The sequence below is a fragment of the Larus michahellis genome, chromosome 2, assembly GCF_964199755.1.
Source record: "Larus michahellis chromosome 2, bLarMic1.1, whole genome shotgun sequence".
Classification (NCBI taxonomy): domain Eukaryota; kingdom Metazoa; phylum Chordata; class Aves; order Charadriiformes; family Laridae; genus Larus; species Larus michahellis.
Window position 1 is genome coordinate 59,027,290 of NC_133897.1, and position 20,911 is coordinate 59,048,200.

Consider the following 20,911-nt stretch of genomic DNA (forward strand, 5'->3'; position numbering starts at 1 on the left):
ATGGCCACATAGTCTTCTATGTCAGGAGATTCCGGATTCTTCTCAACAGATATTTGTACAATGGCTCTAACCTGCTCAATCTACCTGTGCCTCCACAAGTGTCCCAGAACAACTTAGGCGGGAAGGGATCTCGGCAGGTTGTTGAGTGCAGCCTTCCAATCAGGTTTTGAACGCTGCCAGGGCCAGAGATTCTCTGGGCAAGCTATTCCTGTACGTAATTATCTTCATAGTAGAAATTTTTCCTTATAGTTAACTAGAATCTCATGTTTCAGTTTAGGACCACTGTCTCATTCTTCTGCTGTACACCTCAGGAATAACCCTGGCTTTGTCTTCTTGCTAACTTCCTCACAGATTCTGGAAGATTGCTATTAGGAATCCCCAAAACCTTCTGTCTTCCAGGGTGAAGAGCAGGCATGTGCTCCAGCCCCCAGCAATCTTGGTGACCCTCCACTGAACCTGCTGCTTTGACATTCAGAGCTGCCTTCCACAGAATCCCTTTTACTGTGAAGTGCTCACTCCCAAAAAGGGCCACCACTCTCCTCTTCTTCCTTGCCTGTGTTTCCCCAAGTGCTGCTAACTTCCTATCAGATCTCCAGCCATATGAGCTATCCCACCACTTCTCAAATATTCCAATGATTTCACAGTTCTGTGTCCATACATGGAGCTCTAACTCCTCCTGTTTGTTTCCTAGGCTGCAAGTATTTGTGTACAAGCACTTGAGATGCATTCTCTTTTGACTTGTTTTATCTTTCCCAAGGGTGCTCTCACTCCATTCCTCTGCCCCTTGAACGTATCACCCCTAACCACTACTCCCTCACCTAACTATAAGCTGTCATCCTCCAGCATGATCCAGTTTAAAACCCTTCTCATCAGGTTGGCCAGCGTGTTGGCAAAGATGTTCTTTCCTTGCTTTGTCAAATGGATCCTGTCTCTCACTAGTTCTCACTCCTCAGAGGAACCCACGATCATAAAGACAATGCACTTCTTGTGACGCCAGCTACATAGCCAGCTGTTAACTCACGGGTTGTTTCTGCACCTACCTGAGCATTTCCCCTTCATCTGCAGGACTGAGGAAAACACTACCTAGGCTTGCATGTAGGTTCAGCTTTGCCAAAAGACCTCAACAGTCTGTCTTGATTTACTTCAGATTTCCCTTGGTAGAGTCACTCATGTCCACGTAGATGAGCAGCAAAAGGTAATAGTCCAAGGGTCAGACAAGCCTTAGCAGTCTCTCTGCAACATCCTGGATCCAGGCCCTTGCCAAGCAACACAACTCCTGTGGAAACCATGTCTGGTCAGCATATGGGTGCCTTTGTCTCCTGCAGAAAGGCATCTCCAATCACTGTTACCTGCTGCTTCCACCTGCTACTAATGCTCAGATAGTTCTCCCAGAAGGAGCTTGTCCCTTTTTGTTGGCTACTAGGGCACTTTACCAATTCTGTAAATTTAGATCTGAGGATGGAGAAGGAGTCTGTCTTCTGCTTCCAAGTCACGAGCTTCCAGACTCCTTTTCTTGCTTTTAACAGAAACACATTCACTTCAAATATCTTGATTATAGGATTAGGAGTAGGAAGTCCCTGCTCGCATGAAGGTCATTGGGTCCAACTGCACTGTTGGCAAGTATTTTTGATTGCAGTTGATGTGAAAGTGACAGACATGTTTAAAAGACACTGAAGAACTCAATCCCTCACCACCATCTCCTCTAGGGATATTCTGTTATAGCAGAGGGAGAGTGCTGAGGCAATGTAACCAGCTGTTACCAACATGAAGAAAATATGGATTGCAAAGTAACTCACTACCCATGGCAAAACTGAATAGTTCTAGCTAAATCTTGCTTATCAGGTTAGTACAGCATTTTCCCTAGAACGTCAGATATTACTAAATATTATCATTCTTCTTCATGGATCCTTTTTTAACAGTAAGTGTAAACATAGAAAATCCATAGAGTTGACACCACTGCCTTGGCAGGTACAGAATTAAAAGTGATACTGTAAGGGACTGGAAAAGCCTAAGTGATTTCATAAAGGGACTGCATTTAAGAGATGACACATTTTCAAATATAACTGAGGCCAGAATATGGATGCTCACCTTCTGCAACTTCAACTAATGCCAGTACTCAGATGTGAGCAGAAAGGACCATTTTTAAGTTTTCCTCTAAAGGAATCTATAAACCCTTCAGACTTGGTCAATCATTAAGTATTCAGCATTCTGATTTTTTTTTGTTTCTGTAGTAGATGATAATAATTTATCACCTACTATCACTTATATTTTTACTGTCATTTACATTCAGTCTAGGAACAATAATATTGATTTTCCCCGCTATATTTTTAATTGTATGCAATAAAATATTTTCCATTCATTTTCTTTGCAGAGGAGGCTCTATCACAGATTACAGGCTTCCAATACCTGTTAGTTTCCCTACAGAACTTTCTGTAATGCCAGGGAGAGAGTGAAAAAAATCCCTTACCCCTGAACTATCACTGAAATCCATTTAATACTCAAAAAGGAAAGTTCTACTACACAACTTGAAATTCACCTCAAGCAAGGCAGTAAAATGCCTTCAAAGACACGGTGTCACTCAGTGGGTTGCGCAGAATCCTAGGACTTGAGAAATTTGGGCAACCACAATAAAGCTGAACAAAGAGTTATAACTCAACAATAATTTAAGAGTGATGCATAGGCATGCTGCAGTAGACTTCACCCCAATAGCTTCCAATACTACACAGATGAGGCCATTTTCGTCATTGGGACAACAGAATCGAGAGGAAAAACCCAAGAGGAATACATGAGGCCAGACTGACAAAAGGCCACTGGTGAATTAATGCTTTGTAGCACAGAATTGTAACTGCTGGGAGGAGATGAATCCTGGGAAAAATCTTCAGGGCAGCAGTGTCTGCTTAATTTAAAGCAAAAAGTATTTTTTACAAAACTGAACTAAAAAATTAAGATATCATGATGTGCTGAGAGAAGACAGTTGATGGGATCACAGAAAAATCCAGAGGGGGGAAAAAAAGCAAAGAAAAAACAGGATTAGAAAGAGAAAATAAGATCTTGCTGTATGATGATTAATTAGTAAGGGGAGTGGCTTCTTATCGGGCAAGTCACAGAAAGTGTTCAAAATTATCCATCTAAGTCCTTTATATCTAACGGTTAACCTTGAAACTTCAAAACATAGTATTACTCCCTCTAGGTGTTACGTGGTAGACAAATATTTTAAACCATAGCAATAATCACAAAAATACTACAAAATCAATCTGTAAAGTACCAGTCTATGAGACCTTCATACAGACAAGCATTTGAATAATTTTTCTTTTTTAAAGTACAAAAATATGGTACCTTGTAGAAAGCTTATGCCATAGAGTCATATCATAGAATGGTTTGGGTTGGAAGGGACCTTAAAGACCATTTAGTTCCAACCCGCCTGCCATGGGCAGGGACACCTTTCACTGGACCGGGTTACTCAAAGCCCCATCCAACCAGGCCTTGAACACTTCCAGGGATGGGGCATCCACAACTCCTGAGAAGCACCACTCATCACTTATTAAATTATGTACAAAGTATTTAATTATGTTGATCAAATTAGGAATCCATATTAACAGCCTTTTAAAATGCTTCTTTTTGTTCAAACATCTGTTCACAAAAAGCTTGGGATTTCTTTAGCTTGCTACGAAATCCCTATATAGGATCAAAGTCCTACCTGTAAAAAAACCCCAAACAAAACTAGAATGAACACACACACACACACACACTCTAGCTTTGTCCTGTTTCATTACAGAATAAAGATTAAATGAACACACAGCAAGTGAAAATAGTGCTGTGGTATTCCTCAGCTTGCCACTCTCACCAGTACAGGAGAAAGTTTTACCATTTTTCCTATTGATCTCAGTTTAAGCATCAGCTCCTACTGATAAGTAAATGCCAAAGACAAACGTTGTATGCTTTGCTGCTGATCATATAACACAAAGCAGTCAACTTGTGCAGCAGAAAAATAGTTTTACAGTACAGAAAATTATTAATACTACATTGCACACAAAACCACAAAGTATCAGAGCACTGCAAAAAGAAGTTTATTAAGGGTGGGGATGAAAAGAAGGATTAAGACTTCAAAGGAAACATAAATAATTGACAAGTTTGGGAAAAAACAGAGCTCTCAGAAAATTAGCTTTGTAACAGAAAACTTCATGTGGTTTCCATAAAGCAACAAAATAGATATTATCATATTAACAAGATCATATTACAACAGCTAGGGGCAACAACAGAGAGCAGGAATCTCATTGGAAGAGCTTTATTTAGGGTCAAGATTCTCTGAGATGATCATCCATCAGCTGCTGTAGCAACTAATTAAAAATCTGGACAAAGACTGAAAAATTTTGAGAGCAGAACCATCAAAATCTACCAAACACCAGATATTGATTCAGCGTCAAACTGGATGACTCCAGAATTTAGAAATACATAAGTAATCCAATTAGACTTGTTACACCATGTTCTCTAGCAGACAACCATTAAGATGTGAATTTAAAAACAGCTGTGTGATTAACATATGCTGCTATAGAGTATTACTTGTTCCTTAAGAATTATGAGCAGCTGAAAATCTCTTGTAGTACAGACTATTCTTTTTTCACTTGGCAATGATGTTTTGGTATTTTCCTTTCCTCTCTGAAAGAGAAGTATTTTTTTAAAGTGGTTACCTGCAAGCTAACGAATTGACTTATGAATTTGTTATAATCTGTTTGTCTGAGCAAAGGCTGTAGGATGAGACTTATAAAAAAATATTTTGCGTATGTCTTCATTATACAGACGTAATCCATAACTATTAGATGCCATCCTCTGCAAAAAAGTCCAGGAAAAATCCACATAGTTCCAAATCTTCCATAAAGCTGATGCAGATTGCACTTTTAACTGATGCTAAATAAACGGCTTGAAAGGATATGAGTTTTTCAAAAGCTAATTATTATTTCTAAGCTACTATATAAGCTTTGTATATTTCATTCTACACATCTGTTGATGCTGGAATAGAATTACGTTATAAAGAATTTAGCTGTTAAGAGAAAACCCCACTAAAATTTTCCTTTTGTAACAGCGAGAAGCAAGATAGCAGGTAAATCTTCCCCAGGTCAAGATGTGATTGACAAAAATGAATTACATTTGCATCACTGATATCCAGTAAAATACAGAAATCCTGTGGTAAACATGAAGTGACACCACTTCATAGCCATAAATTACCACAAAATAAACCTGAGTCACTTGCACCTAGAGCCTCTTGAAGGTCACATTTACACAGGTCCACTACAAAAACACATGATAAGAAAGACTGAATGATCATTAGCCCAGCTGGATTTTCCCAGGGAATGAGAAAAACACAGGCTCTAACTCTAACAGTCTTATTTTAAGAACAGAAGTTGACCTGTAACCAAAACCTCGAAGTTTGTTACCAAAGAAGGAAACTAAGGCAGCTAAACTACCAACATCGCAACTTTTTTTTCCTGAGAAGCCATTTAAAACATGCTACTGAGGCTCTGGAAGCACAAAACCCTTTTCTGCAAGGATTTCTGTGAAGGAGTCAGGCTCCCGGAGAAGGGCTTGAGTAAGACTTTTCCACTGCTAATATTTTCTGACACTGGCCATGTTTCTGTCCAGCTGAATAGCTGGCTTTCTCATAGAAAAAGTCAATAGGAAAAAAGTCATAAAAAAGCTCATTCCAGTGACCTACAAGGAGCTTGAGGCACAGAGACTCACTGCTTTGTCAAGCAGATTAAGTTCCAACAGTGCTCTCTGAGAGCAGACACCAAACAGGAAAGACAGCCTTTCAGGACAATAAATATTTTAAGCACTAAATATATGTTTAAATATTTAGTTTAAATATTAGATATATGTTCAGATATTAAATATATGTTTAAACCCCTTCCTTGGCAACTGGGACCTTTTTGCAACTGAATCTACCAACAAAATGAACTAATAATATAGGAAAAGGAGACATCAAAGGTTATCCTCAAATTTGCAAATTCCAAAGTTATCCCCCATAAGAGGTACACTCACTAAGGATTCTCTCCACTGAGTGCCAGTACAAGCTAGGTTTTCTTCTTACACATGAGGCAGTACAGAACTGATCTGATAACTCATTTTTGACGTTCCTGCGAAATTCAAGGAAATGGCTGCCAGAAGAAAACTCAGAAGTTGAAAGTATATACCCTGAACTTCCCATTAAACTTTATTCTACAATCACGGACACAAAGCAAACCAAATAACGTTGGCATAGAGAATTGCAGCAATAATCTCCAGTAACGTTTCCAGTCTCGTACCTTTCCTCACTTGTATCTATCGCGGTGTCTGCATCCAGGAGCAGATCCCCATGCCTAGTCACTCTGTCTGCATCTGCAAAATGCTTCTGGTAATACTCTCTGGACCTCAAGCCAACTGGCACAGCGCTGCTCATATGCTTATGGCTGTTCTCTCTTGTCCTCAAGACAAGGCGGTACCCTCCAACGCCTGTGCTAACCCCAGACTGTGCCCAGGCACTGCCTGCGAGAATGATAGCTGGCTCTCAACAAAAACTGTGCTTGGGACCATGCTAAATAATTAGCTGCACAGCCTACTGTATGGCAATATTTATGTTAATCAAGGGCCTTATTAATACTGTTGCTACTATTACCATAATACTATGTTCCACCTCAGTGCAGAGCTGAGGATGTAATGACGTTTTGTAAAAAACTAAATGAGCCTCACAGTACCCATTCAGAGAAGGATGTGGGCTTTATACATTTTGCAAACTAGGAGACTGTGAGATCGAAAGACTACACAATTTATTTCTTTCCAATGAAATGGTAGTAAAGAGCCAAGAATAAGGGATGTGACTCCTGATTCTTATTGCTCGTATTTAGCTGCTGGACTACTATCTGTGACGTTAAATTATTCATCATTTCTCACAGGGAAGGCGAGAATGCACACACAAGAAAAAGTGTGCAAAAAAAAAAAAAGGGTTATCAAAGTATTCACACAATCTTTCAAAAGAGTTAGCTAACTGATAAAAATATGCTGCTGTAACACATTTTCGTGTGTAGGTAGCAATTCTTCTCTACATCCCAGGGCTGGAATCCTGTGTGGGGAAAACTGAACTGCTCAATATAATGTAAAAGACAGGCCTCATTAACTCTTGGACATCTTCTCATTTCTTGGTCATAAATCCTATTACCTTGTATTACAAACTGCCATAAAACTCACAGATAAAAGATAATTTATGCTCAGTGTACAGAAGCTAATGTTTCTGTACTCCTGAGAAGCACACAACCAGAAAATGAGAAAGTATGTATGTGAAACCTTAAGCCATTCGTATTGAGCATGGCTAGCATGATAAACATGACTCTAAGGGCCTAATGCTCTTCAGACAGGGTATATTCTAATTGATATTACCAAAATTTCAAGCATAAAATGTACAGACTGTTGCATAAAATATCCTGCTTATAAAGAGTGATTACTCCTTATTAAGAATTCAGGCTTTCCTCCCTCCCTCCACTACAGAAATATGATAACTATTCAGTACAGAAATTCTCCCCCCCCCCCCCCTTTTTTTTTTTTAATTCCAATCATCACATTAGAAAATGCTTCAGAACAAGCATCACCTCCTGGAATTCTTACACAGTATCCCTATTTCTGGCTCCTATCCTAATTAGTGTTGCACGGCACACAAAAACTAACAACCCTTGGAGCTGGCAAAATCAAAGGCAGGTCAATCTCTTATTTGCTTTTTCTCTGAAGCAATTTAAAGTCTTCGGACTTTAGCACTGATTTTAACTGTGTTGGTTACCTGCTTAAAGGAATATTTTGCTTTAGTGAAGACTGAGCAAAAGATGCATTACATTTAGGCTGTTTGTCATTAGTTTTCCTTTCCCGTTCAGACGAGAGAAAATCTTTCACTGTCGACTTACACCTTCTGTAGTAACAAACTATGTTCTCATTGCTTGGGCCCTTCCATAGCTGCACCTCATTTCATGCCTGCTTTCTTTTCTTAAATACTTGTTCATCAATTTGACCTATACTGGAATTCATTTATCTAAATTTAGGTACCTACAGTGCATACCTAGATCTCAGGCTACCACCCAATTTCTCCATAGAGTCCACAGAGACAGGTATTTATGGGGTATAATTCTTCCCATCTTTTTCCTCTTCTCCACCCCTCAGCACAGTTCATCCTTACAGGTCAGAAGTGAATACAAAAGACTTTACTTCCTTGTAGTTTTCTTCACTTTACTTCCTTGTAGTTTTCATCACTTTCCATGCCAAAACATTTTTATCAATATATTTCAAAAACTTGCACTGTTGGTCCGAGTATTTTTTTCCCCCCCAAGAGATGCATCAGTACCCAAAATGCCAATTACCCGTACATTCAGTACTTGGACAACTTTATTGGCTGATGAAAAAAGGCTTTGTTTACCTGGTCCTCCTTGCTTGGTAGTCTGCAATGTATTCCAAATCAGGCATTGTTCTTGCTTTCATTGTCCTGTCCTGTTTTCCTCTAGCACCCTGAAGACTTTTAGCAAGTCTATAAGCCTGTTTCCTACAACACTATGTACCCTATACAAGTGTATTAAGTATTGATATATTTCTTCCGCTGTGCCCCTCTATATCAACATTGTAATAATGTGAAATAACTCTCTTTCAAAGCAATTACTTTATAGATTTTATGGTGTACTTACGTGGATACCTACTCATACAATCCTCCTCTTAGTTTCTGCATTAGTAACTAAAAAGTCATCAGCCTGACTTGTTATTCCTCTTTGTATCCTTCCTAAGGCTGTTATGGGATTACCGGTTTATCTGCTCTATCCAAATATTTTTGCGTCTGCCTAGGTACACATGATAGAGAACCAATACTAGTCTCCCGCTGTAGTGAATGGAGGGCTAATGTTATTTTGAAGCAAAAACATGGTTATATTTTGCTCATATATTTTATCCAAAGAATCCAATAAAGATCAGATTCTTCTTCCCCAAGAGGGAAAGTTTTCAGATCTACATTTTATAGAAAAAGCAAAATGCTCTTAACTTTATTATTTGCATTAGAATTTGAATCTCAAAACCTTGCTTCATTTGTTGCACAGTTTCCAGACTTGCATTTCAAAAAGTCAGTGGATTTCCCACTGTGTTCCAACTCCCTCCTACCTTGATTTTAAATTACAAAAGGGAGAGGGGAAAAAGACAGAATGTCATGATTGTGGCTCTTTAGAGGAGCAAAATATCACGCTGAACTCCATACAAAAAAAAAAGAGTACTTCCAAGCTTAGAAACCTCTTTTCTTTCTGTGTATAAACTACTCACCTGATTTTTATCTAAACTATGCAGGATTAATGTTATTATCTGGAGGTACTGCGACAGTTGACAGAAGATGCTGACAGTGACAAGTTTAAACCAATACTGAGAAGCAATTTTGTGTCAAAGTTACCATTAAGATTGTTTAAACGGTCTGCCCCCTATATCTGCCCTTTATTTCTGAATGCTAGAAACAGCCTGAAGTTACAGAAGTCAGTTACTGGCAATGCAGACTGACAGCAAGGAACAGCAGAAAAAAATTAATATTCTGTGGAACTCTCCCCATCAACAAAAAAGTATTAAACGCTTCTCACATGGCATGTTAAAACCAGAACATAAAGAAGTTTCCAGCAAGCCCAAACAATTAGCAACCTCCCATTTTTACTTAAAGGCACAGAACATGAATTTTTTTCAAGTTCCAAAGGGTTCAATTATTCATCGTAGATTCTTCTGAAAGCAACCTTAGGCATGGCATTTTAAAGCCACTTATGGAAAAGATGAACGAAAAGAACAAAAAGTCTTCCCAGTCCAAGTAAATGTTTTGTAAGCTAAATTGGAAATTCTCCATCTTATTTCAGCTTTTCAATATGTTCTTAAAAATATCCTAAAATTAATTTACAGTGGTCAGTGACGTACTGCACACACAGATCAATCACAAGCGAGTTACTCCTCACTTGTAGATTTTAGCCACAGTTATCCTTTAGCCCTCTTTCCCCCTCACTCTGCTGCCTCTATGCATTTAGCTGCATGACTAATGATCAGAGTCATTCCTCGTCATACTGGCAAACGAGCTCCTGAGCCTAATATCTTTCCTGCAGACACAGTGCTTCGAAGTTGTTAATACAGCATCTGCCCCTGTGGACCTAAATCTATAATCTCATAGAACCTTATTAATGCTTTTCTCAAATTACAACGAAGCACATGTGGTGCAGGGTTTTGTCAAATTTATCTGTGAATGTTATTTATTTTAATGAAATAAGCTTTCCAAGAAAAAATGGAAAAGTTAGTTAAGCTTCTAGAAACCCTGACATAAGGAAAAGGTATTTCTAAACAAATAAATGAATCGCTGTAAGAGAAGACTCTTTGATGTCTAGATTTGCCTTTAATTTAAATCTTAGAAGCAGAAGCCCAGCAAGATCTTTTGTGTGTGTTGGTTTATGAGTCAATAAATGGAATAACAGACCTGAACAACCACAAAAATAACGTATCTTAAATAAATTCCCTCGTTGATCCTAGCTGGATTCCCATCATAATGAACTGCACCACTCAGACCACGTAAGAACTCTGCCTGACGTGTTTGTCAGGAACTCTCTCATATCTTCCTCTTAGAGCTTTCTTTTGTTTCTCTTACTGCAGACATCCTTATTTCTACTTACCATGCAAAAGGGCTGTGTACTAAATTTAAACTTACTGGAATCCAATTAAAAAGTTTAAAAACTTTTTTTTTTATTTATAATCAAAATCCTGCATTTACCCAAATTCAGTTTTCATATGTTCTGGATTTCTATGTTCCTCTCTGTCCTCAAACCAGGACACTCCCCTTAAAAAAAAAATAAAATCTGTCCCGAACAAATTAAACACAAACTTTTCCAAGGCAGGAATGCAGAACCCATTGCTGTCCACTTCCCATATTCCCTAAATATTTTAGACCCTATAGAATACAATTAAGAAAATGAGCATTTAGTGATGCTAAACATACAGTGTCAGGGTGGGTAGAAGATCAGTTTTGTTATCAAGTAACTTTTCACAACACTTACAGGTTGAAGCAGGTAAATCAGTGAGCACTCCTGAAGAACTATCACTGGAAATGGAGTGATATTTGTTGCATGGAAAAGCGTTTCCACTGATGCCATTATTTGGTCAAAGCGTCCTCCAAGTCCACCCAAAGTCACAATCACATCAATCTAAAAGATAAAACAAAAACAGCCACCAAGAAAACTTTCAGACATGATCTCTAGACCCTGAAAATCAACAATAAAATCACTTTGGGGAAAAAAGAAAAGAAAAATAACTACTGACTGTAAAAAAGCAAATGTCAAATACAGTTATTTACTCCCATTACCGATAAATACCGTTATGTGATTTTTAAGGCTGAGTATTAAAGCTCAGTAAATTCATGACCAACATGTGGTACTTTTGAAAAGGACATAACCGTTCTCCCTAAAATACAGGTCAGTCTTTGCAGGTACTTGTCTGTAGGCCCTGAATATATATATATAGAGCCTAAGATATATCACTCCACATCTAAGCTCCTCAGCTAAGTGTGGTATATCTGAGCCTTATATCCCCAGATCTTAACATCATTTCAATATTATCCTCATAGCTTACAGAGTGAATAAAGGAAATTTCAGGTTAGGGCCATTGTATTTCGTTCTCATTCCTGCCACACAGCATTTTAATGTACAAGCAATCCCACTCACAGGCTGGCTCTACTCAAGATTAAAAGTACTATTTAAGTAGAAGGTTCCACCCCCAGCAACTGGCACATCATCTCCCAGCTGTCAGGGACAGGGTCAGGAGCCGGAGCGCTCTTCTGTCCCAGTCCCAGACCTGCAGAGAGCACCGCCTGACTGCTTGCAATAGGCCACAGAGTCAGACTGCTGCTGCTCAATTCTCTCACACTCCATCAAGATGCTGAACACTTTATTTCCTATAAGCAGAAAGGGAGTATTTAAAAGCCTGGGTTAAGAGCTTTTGGGTCCTCAGATAAAAGGTCACTGAGTGCGAAGTATTATTATTATTACATCCATAATGTGGATCAGTTATGTTCAGTAATTGTATTTTAAAAAGCTACCACTCAGTAAGTCATATCTAGAGCCCTAACACATTGCAGCAACAGAGTCTTTAGAAGCTGCCTTGGCAATGGCCATCTGGTGAAGTTTTCAACTTTATAGGGCTTAAGTCTATGGCTACTATGATTGCATGAAGTTTTACTCAACCCAGGAGCCACATAATGGTGCTCTCTGTATCTGCAATGATGTATTAATAGCATCAGCTTCTATTTTTATTGCCAGGGCTAGGGCTTTACGATTCAGTTGAATATTGGTTTGCATGAAAATTAAGCTCTTTTCCTTCGGTGAAGAATTATACCACCTTACTCATCACCACGAAGAAAATACTTGAGAAGCCAGGATGGATCAATATAACACATTATATTAACGGCAACCACTGAGAAAACCCCACTATTCTTGTACTGCATATAGCATGTATTTTATGTGCAGGTTACAGATCACACAGACCTAACATATGACCAATAGAATATGAATGGTAGGAAAACCTATCCTTACAAAGGAAACAAAACAGCAAGAGGTAAAAATCATGTGGTCCCAGATAAGTCATAACACATTTTCCATTTTATTGATTCCAGTGTAGAAACAAACTACTTTTGTTTGATGGGTGATGACCTTCATTTAAAAGGGTGGATCAATTATCTGAAAATACTGCTACTAAAATGATGCACAAACACCAGTTTCCTACCAGACAACTAGCAGTAAAAATGCCCCCCACCCCAATAGAGGCCATTAACCTGGAACCACAGTGAAGTTACGGTGACTTTGCAAAGGATCGGGATCCACATCCGCACACACATGGTGTTTTTCTTGTGAGCAATGGGACTGATGCTGATCTTCTAAAAGTTGAGCAACTACTGTATAGTTTCTTGGTGCACGTGTCTCACCATACATGAACTTGTTTTGGCTTTGATGTTTTCTACAGTTTATAAGGTAGGAATGAAGCAAACACGGAGTTTCCTATGACCTGTAATTAAAATGATGCAATAACATTCTGAATGCCTCTTCTTTCCCTTGTAAAACTGTCTGTATGTCAGACAAATCCCGTTCTGTTATTCACATGTGTACTTGCCATGTCGTACAGGACCTATCTGAAACAAGGAAGTCCTCACTGACTGTAGCTTTTTGTGGTAGAGTTAGCTAGAGTACTGCAAGGTGAAGAAAAACATAACAAAAAAATACTTCTGCATTTTAAAGTGTGACAGAAGTGATCCAGAAGTCCTGCTCCTTATTCAATAGCAACAGTGCAGTGATCTTGTGGATTGGTGCCCCAAAAGCAAGAAAATAAAACCGAACTAGCATGGAGTAGATAGCTGTTGAAAAGGCATTCATAAACCAGAGATTTGGGGTTGTGGCATGTTGGGAGAAAGCTAATAAATATATCTGAAAAGGCAATGTAGCTATTATTTAGGGTTTGCATGCATTGTGAAAATGAAAAATACAAGTATGTGACAGGTACACAAACAAAACCAGCTGGAGTATGAGAGGAGCAGGCAGAGAGAAAAACTAAAATTCTGCACTTCTATGATGGCTGACAGTCCTGCCTTTCACTGGATAGTCTTGGCAGCAGTGACAGGCATGCAGACATTGTAGGACTTTTAAAGCCTCTATTTGAAGGCCTAGGTATACACACTTTGTTTATTTATCAAAAACACAGAGAGGCTATGTCCAACAAAAACCTCAAGAGCCTTTTCATCCTAAAGCTATCACCTGTGGTTAAAAAACCCAAAAACCACAACACAAAAATCACAAACTAACAAAACAATCAGTTCCTTCCCTGCAATCACTGCTCCTCTCATTCTGCCAAGCACTTAAGAAAATGGATGGGCCATGAAAGCACATACACAACTCTTGGCCATTCCAAAACCTAAGACAAAGTGAATACCAAAGCACAGGACATTTATATATTCCCACACTTCAGACAGGTAAAGCTATTCATTTTTCTACTATGATTTCCTGTATAACACAGGCTACAGAATTACACTGCTACTGCTAATCAGCACAGCAGGTAGCATTTGACTAACACACTGTACTTCAATTGAAATGTCCATGCTTCACTTGAATGTCCTGTCAACAGTTCCCTTACACAATTTGTTTTCACACAGTGTCATTCATTTCCTGAAAAAAAGGATATAAAATCCTAAATAACTACCAAGAAAAGCTTAGATTATTGCAGGCACAGTGTTGAGGGCACTGTGTTCTCTTAGACTATCTATAACCTGACTTAAACATATTGCATAGCATCCTTAAAGGTCATCAAGCTTTAATTTAGAAAGAGTTGAAGATCTAAGGGTGGCATTCAGTGATCTTTCAATGATACACTTATACATTAGTCTCTCTTGAAAGAGTTTTAGGAGTGCTACCAAACAGCACAACAGTTAAAAGGAGAAGGGAAGCATAAAGAAAGACTGTACTGGCAATTAAGGGATGTATTTCTTCCTTCTCCCCTAAGTTATTATTTAGGGCTGTAATCAAGGAGGGTAAAAGGCTGCCACCACATCAGAATGATGTTGCTTAGGTCCCTGCTTCCACTCTCACAGAGACTACTGAAATGGACAACTTGATGTAAATTGTTTCCAGGTATGGTAAACACTATCTTTCTGTGAAAACTGGTCCAGCTGACATTCCTCTTTCTGGTGTGGATGGGTTAAATACAAAGAAGATTTTTGCTTTATGGTTGAGGAGCAAGTATTTAAGGAGAAGGCTGAAAGGACACAGGAAGCTGGGAACTGCCTTGGATGAGCAAAAAGAATGCAATATCTAGCTTTGTAATGTCAGCCTTGCCATGACACCTACAAGCCAAGTCCAACACTTGAACTGACAGCAAAGGATGCCCATTCTTTTCAAAACTGTGCTCTTGGGTAAGAAATCCTCTCCCCAGGGTACGGGTAGGGCTCTGGACAGACATCTCAAAGGACTTTCTTACACATCAGCTCGGTTTCAGCCAGACAACTTGCAAACAAACGTGCCTAAGTCTTAGAAAGGTGGGTAGGTGAAAGGGAACACATTTACTGACAACAATCACTAGCACTGAATCAACAGCGAAAAAGGCCTCCCCTAAAGGAAAAATGGAATGCAACAGGAATCAAGATGTCGTAGAATCTCTAGAGCCATGAATAAACGTCCCTCCCTCTGAGACCATGGAGACCACCCACTGCTAATACCTAAGATATTTCTATGCCAATTACAGGTCAGATATTCTATCTGATTCGAACATAGCTTCCTTTTATCACCTTCTCACTTTAGTGATATCTTTTCACCTTTCACAGCCTTTCTTCATTTCCTACCATTCATAATCCTATTCCCTTAATTGAAAATTTTGAAGGAATATGATATAGAGAATAAAATTATTGTAGTAACATGCATAGTATGTTGAAGTATATTATATGCTGAGATACATATATATTGAAGTATACTACATGCTGAAAAGCAAACAATTAAGTAGTAGTGTGAATGCTACATTTATTATTGCTTTATTGCTTTGACACTTTATCAATTTTGACCCGTTTACAAGAAAAGCAAGTTTTTTCTTCATAAGGCAATTTTGTCAACTGAGGACGTGGTGTGAAAATCCAGATCTATCCTTTCTGGTCTCTGCAACAGCTTCAGTACTGAAGACTTTAAAACACAGCAAGCACTCTCCTTGAGAACAAATGAGCCAGAGTAGATTTCGGCTCATTCTCCCACAGCTGTATTAGAGATCTTGTGCTGGCCAGATCACAGTCATTTTTTTATATCATCCACAAAATTGCAACGTAAATTTAATGAGCTATTAAAAACCTACAACCCTATGCTGTATATATAGCAGGATATTGTCCATTTTAGTTGATTATACTGGCTCTCTAACTCAGTGTTTTACTCAAAAGGTATGGCATTCATTTCCTACGGAAATGATATGCCCAGGCACACAGCAGCATCTGAACTTTGCTCTGATAGAATACTCTTTACTCTAGATAGAATTTGCTCGTTGCTTCAGCCATCTGACTCTTCATGGGAACAACAGCTCTCAGCCAAAGGCTGCCATCCTGTCCGTGTACCTGAGATGATAACCTTCTATCAGATTCATCGTCACCTCACTGATTCCACTAATCTTTATATTACATTGTCCCATCTCCTTCACAAAGTATTTCCTGCTTTTTATGTTCATTTTCTTACATTTTCACCCAAGTGCTTTCTCTATTTGTAACCCTTTTAATTTCAAATGAGATGTTCATTCTTTCTGCTGATGACAATAAGCGTGCAAACGGATCATATTTGTCTGCTTAAAACAAGAAACATGTATGATAGTAAGATGGAAAAGGGAAAGGCGATCTTAAAATCCAGTCACAGATTTGAGTAGCTGGAAACATTTTAATCTTGGTTCTAGTATTGACTTGTGTTTTCATCTCTGGTAAAATGACTTGATTTCATTTCAGTGCTTTGGCTTTGCTCTTTCCTGCAGGTAAATGGAACATCTGAGGGTGTATATAACATCATCTGGCATAAATTTTGCAGAACATAAACTTCATAATCATTGACTTTATTCTTTCTTATTTACAGAAACCTAATCTACAAAATTCACGTGAACTGTTGGACCCCAAGCAATCTGAATTCAACTGCTTGCTCTTGTGCTGAATACTCCTGTCTAACCTTGGTCAAAAAGTACTCCCTATGCTTCAGGTAGAGTAGGGACAGTGCTAACTCCCGCTCTACTACTGCCGGTCAGGTGGAATGCAGGTCTACAATTCCTGCTGCCTACGAGATCAGGGTCATTAGAACTTCTTATTGCCTCAAATTTTCTGGGTGAAGGGCCTTGTCCCTACTCCGGACCATTACCATGCTGTTGTGAGTAGGCAAAATTACACTAAAACTCTTAGAGCAATCTGTTTACTGAGGCTTTGGAGGAGAATGCATGCTAGTTTTGTCCCTGATGCATTTATTTGGTGCATGAACAAGGATTCCAGGACTATCAATCACGTGTCTTCTGAAAAATCATGTCATTTTCACTTCTTTTAAAACAGTATGACAAGACATTCACACCTATCAAGCTAACCTTTCTGCTCCCACAGCTGAACCACTGTAATCTGCAGTGCGTACTGCAGTATCACCCCCACAGAAATGTAAAACCAGTCACTGTAAACTATCATATCCCTAAGAAAGCAAGCCCTGAATCTGTATTAGCAGCAACGGAAGAGGTCCTCAAAGGATTATGCCATTATGCTAAAATGGTCTAGAAAATCTCTTTAACGATCTCATATCCAGTCACATCTAGTGCCAAAAGCTGTTTTTGGCACATGCTATGTTTTTAATCTCTTCATATACTGCCTCCAGAAGTAAAAAAAAAAAAAAAAAGGAAAAACAAACTAAAAACTACCATCAGTGAACAACTCAAGGGAGAAAAAGAAAGTGATCCTATCTTCTTCAAGAGCATCTGTTCTTTGTGAGTTTTGTATTTCACGTTTCACTTAAGTCTGGCTGTCGGTCTTTACTTTGAAGAAATCCACAATGTAATCCAAACGTAGCTTTTACAAAGTCTTCAGATGAGAATGTATAAAGCCAAAAGCATATTTTTTAAAATATCGTTGTCTGTTTTCTTTCAGATTACTATCCAAAAGCATTGCTACACCTGAGTGCACTTGATCTATATTTAAAAACACAGACAAACAGCAGCTACAAAATGAAGACCACCCAAAATAGCCTTCCTTCCCATCCCTCCAACATGTTTCCATGTTGTCATAAGGTCAGCAGGACAACACAACCACAACCCACCGCTTCTCTGCCACCACAACCCATCCCGCCATGCTGATGCTTGTTGTCTTGCACTCCTCGACTAGAGCCATCCAGCTGAAGGTTAACCCAGTCCTGCAGGGTCAGCAGGTGGGAAGAGCCCTGCACAAGGAAGAGGCTCTTTGCTGCAAAGACTCTCCCTAAAAGCCTCCATTATTCCCCCCAAAAGGATACAGATTGCGGTGCGTATCAGGGAGCCTTGCCTGGACCATGGCTCCTGCTGCAGCATGCTGGCAAGGAGTCTTGTACAGGAAGGTCCCTGGCTACTCAGGATCTGATGGATCAGAGACACTGTAAATTCTGCCTGCTTGCCCACAAACAGGATATATATCCCAGGACACATATTAATGAGAGCACGTGTGCCTTTGCACACCTCCATGAGCCCTGACAACTTCTCTTTGATTTCCTTTACAGTCCTGTGATGGGTTAACCTTGGCTGTCAGCCAGGCATCCACCGCAGCCGCTCTCTCGCTCTCCCTCCTCAACAGGACAGGAGGAGAAAATAAGATGAAAAAGCTCATGGGTCGAGACAAGGACAGGGAAATCGTTAATTACCAATTACCATAACGGGCAAAACAGACTCGACCTGGGGAAAATTAATTTAATTTATTGCCAATTAAAAATCAAGTTAGAGGGGAAAAAAAAGACAAAACTAAAACTACCTTTCCACCACCCCTTTTTATTCCCAGGCCCAACGTCACTCCTTCATTCCTGACTCCTCTATTTCCCTGCTCCCACCAGCGGTCCAGGGGAACGAGGGGCTGTGGTCAGCCCATACCAGCTCCTCTCCTCCTCTCCTTCCTTCTCACGTTGTTCCCCTGCTATAGCGTGGGGTCCTCTCCATGGGGTACAATCCTTCAGAAACAAACTGCTCCAGCGTGGGTCCTCCACAGGCTGTAGCTCCTGCCAGGTGCACGCTCCTGTGCGGGCTTCTCTCCACAGTCTGCAGCTTCCTTCAGGGCACATCCACCTGCTTTGGCATGGGGCCCTCCACCAGCTGCAGTGTAGATATCTGCTCCACCATGGTCCTCCATGGGCTGCAGGGTGGATACCTGCGCCGGCAGGGGCTTTCCACAGGCCGCAGCTCCCTCAGGAGAATCCACCTGCTCCGGCGGGGGGTCTCCAGGGAATCTCTGCAGGGGACGTGGCCGGAGCCCCTCCTCCCGCTCTCCCTCGGGGCTGGCAGGGCTGTTCCTCACACTTTTCCCCTCACCGCCGGGCAGCCTCTGCCCGTTCTTAGCGGCCCTTTCCCCAAGGCACCTGCCCGTGGCTGAGGGGCTCCGCCGTGCCCCGCGCTGGGGCTGCTGGAGCCGGCTGGGGCCGGCCGGAACCGGCCCGGGGCAGCCCAGCCTGGCCTCGCCTCACAGGGACCCCTGCAGCCCCCGCCTGCTGCTGGGCACATAAACCTGACACAAGTCCCTACTTCAACCTAACTAATAACCCCCGTCCATTAACTCATTATTATTTCTGCTTCTCTAGAAGGCTGAGACCAACATAAGAGGTGTCTGCCACAGGTGCCTTTTGTCTCTCCACCACAAAGCTCCCTTTCCTTTCCCACCGTGCCTTCGTGTGGTTTTGTTTCAGCTCTTGCCCAGGCCCTTGGAAAACCTACAAAGGAGGCTAAACCAACCGGTGGTGTTCCGAGGTACTGGGATAGGTTTTCTGTAGAAAAGAGTCATTAACGAGAAACGTTCCGCCAGCGGCCCAGAGGCACTCATAGCCGGGTGAACAGAGAAAGCCAACCCCAACACCACGAGAGGTGAGGTCTTTTCCTGTGGCTTCCTAAGCCAGATGCGTCTTTTCTTTAAAACCAACTTTCTGCCCGTTTTAATTTCCATTCTCTCACGTTAAATTTAGGCATCAAACGTAAAGGAAAGAATCACAGATTTTTAAGGGAAAAGATTCCGTACAAAATACAGAAAAGGAAATTTAAAAATCTCCATTTCCATTAAAGGGTGATGCCTTTTTTTTTTTTTTTTTTTACTTCATCTCAGTAAGAGTTAATGGCTCAGGCGCTTTCCCAGTGCATCTTAACGTTTAGCAATGAAGTCCGTATAAAAGGCGCCACAACTAATGCAGAGCCGTAGGGCATCCTCGCTCTCCTGCAGCAGCATCGCAGAGGAAGCAATGGCAAAAGAGGCATTTGTGCCTAACTAGGACGAGACGTTAGCTCTGCTATTTAAAAAGTTTAAACTTGGGTTCACACAGGTCTGAAGAACTCCCGATAGGTCCCAACAGAACTGTAATATTTTCAGCTGGTCTGAACATTAATCTTCATGACGAACAAGGGGATAATAGCCTGTCCTATTATACTCGAGGGACAGATATAAGACCTGAAACTAAAGACAGAAATTTTTTCCCATGTCTCTCGGGCCCTATTCTGTGAATGGTTTCTCTTCTGAGTAATTTCACTGAATACTTGGGCAGTACAGAATTATTTTTTTTTTTTCCACGGGAGTGCAGATTTGCAGAAAGACATCCTGAATTTATACATTTGTTTCTAAGAGGCCGGAGATATTCTTATATTGAAGGAATTAGGTTAGGGTCTTGGATGCCAATTTTCTTTTTCAAAGTAGGTTCAGTATTTGTAGCAGGTAAGCTAAACATAGCCTGAGTAATGTCAGCTTACACTCATTACAGAATCTATTTTATTTTTTCCACACTGTCCTCTAGACCACACAAATTTAGCCATGCCCTTAAAAAGAAATGTAGCATGATTTCTTAAACTGGAGGTGCTTGTGAAGCTGTAAACATTTTATGCTCACATTTAATTTGCACAAAATATTGAGCTTTAATTGTTCAGAGCTTAGTTGCTCAGTTGTTTAAAAGGGAAGCTCGATGGGTTCTTTAGACAAGTTAAAGAGACCATTCCCCGAGTCTCCTCCTTAGCAGTGATAAAGTCAAATTAAAAGGCAGCTGATTAAAAAAAGAACAGTGTGAGCATCAGAACTAGCAAAGCTGGTTGCCAGTGCAGCTCTGCTATGAAAACCCTTCAACCCCTACTTCAGTTGAGCTTGTGCTACTGCCCTTTTACAGTGGGAATAGTGTAGGGGCCT

At 40.2% G+C, this 20,911-nt stretch overlaps 1 protein-coding gene across 3 annotated transcripts in view; it reads right to left on the reverse strand.

Moving 5' to 3' along the window:
• Positions 1-20,911, reverse strand: part of TPK1 (thiamin pyrophosphokinase 1) — a 307,503-nt gene that overhangs the window by 94,795 nt on the left and 191,797 nt on the right. For all 3 annotated transcript variants that reach the window (XM_074575637.1, XM_074575638.1, XM_074575639.1), the window contains one exon: positions 11,058-11,204. In XM_074575637.1, the coding sequence (XP_074431738.1) occupies positions 11,058-11,204 (147 nt within the window). The remainder of the gene's footprint in view (positions 1-11,057; positions 11,205-20,911) is intronic.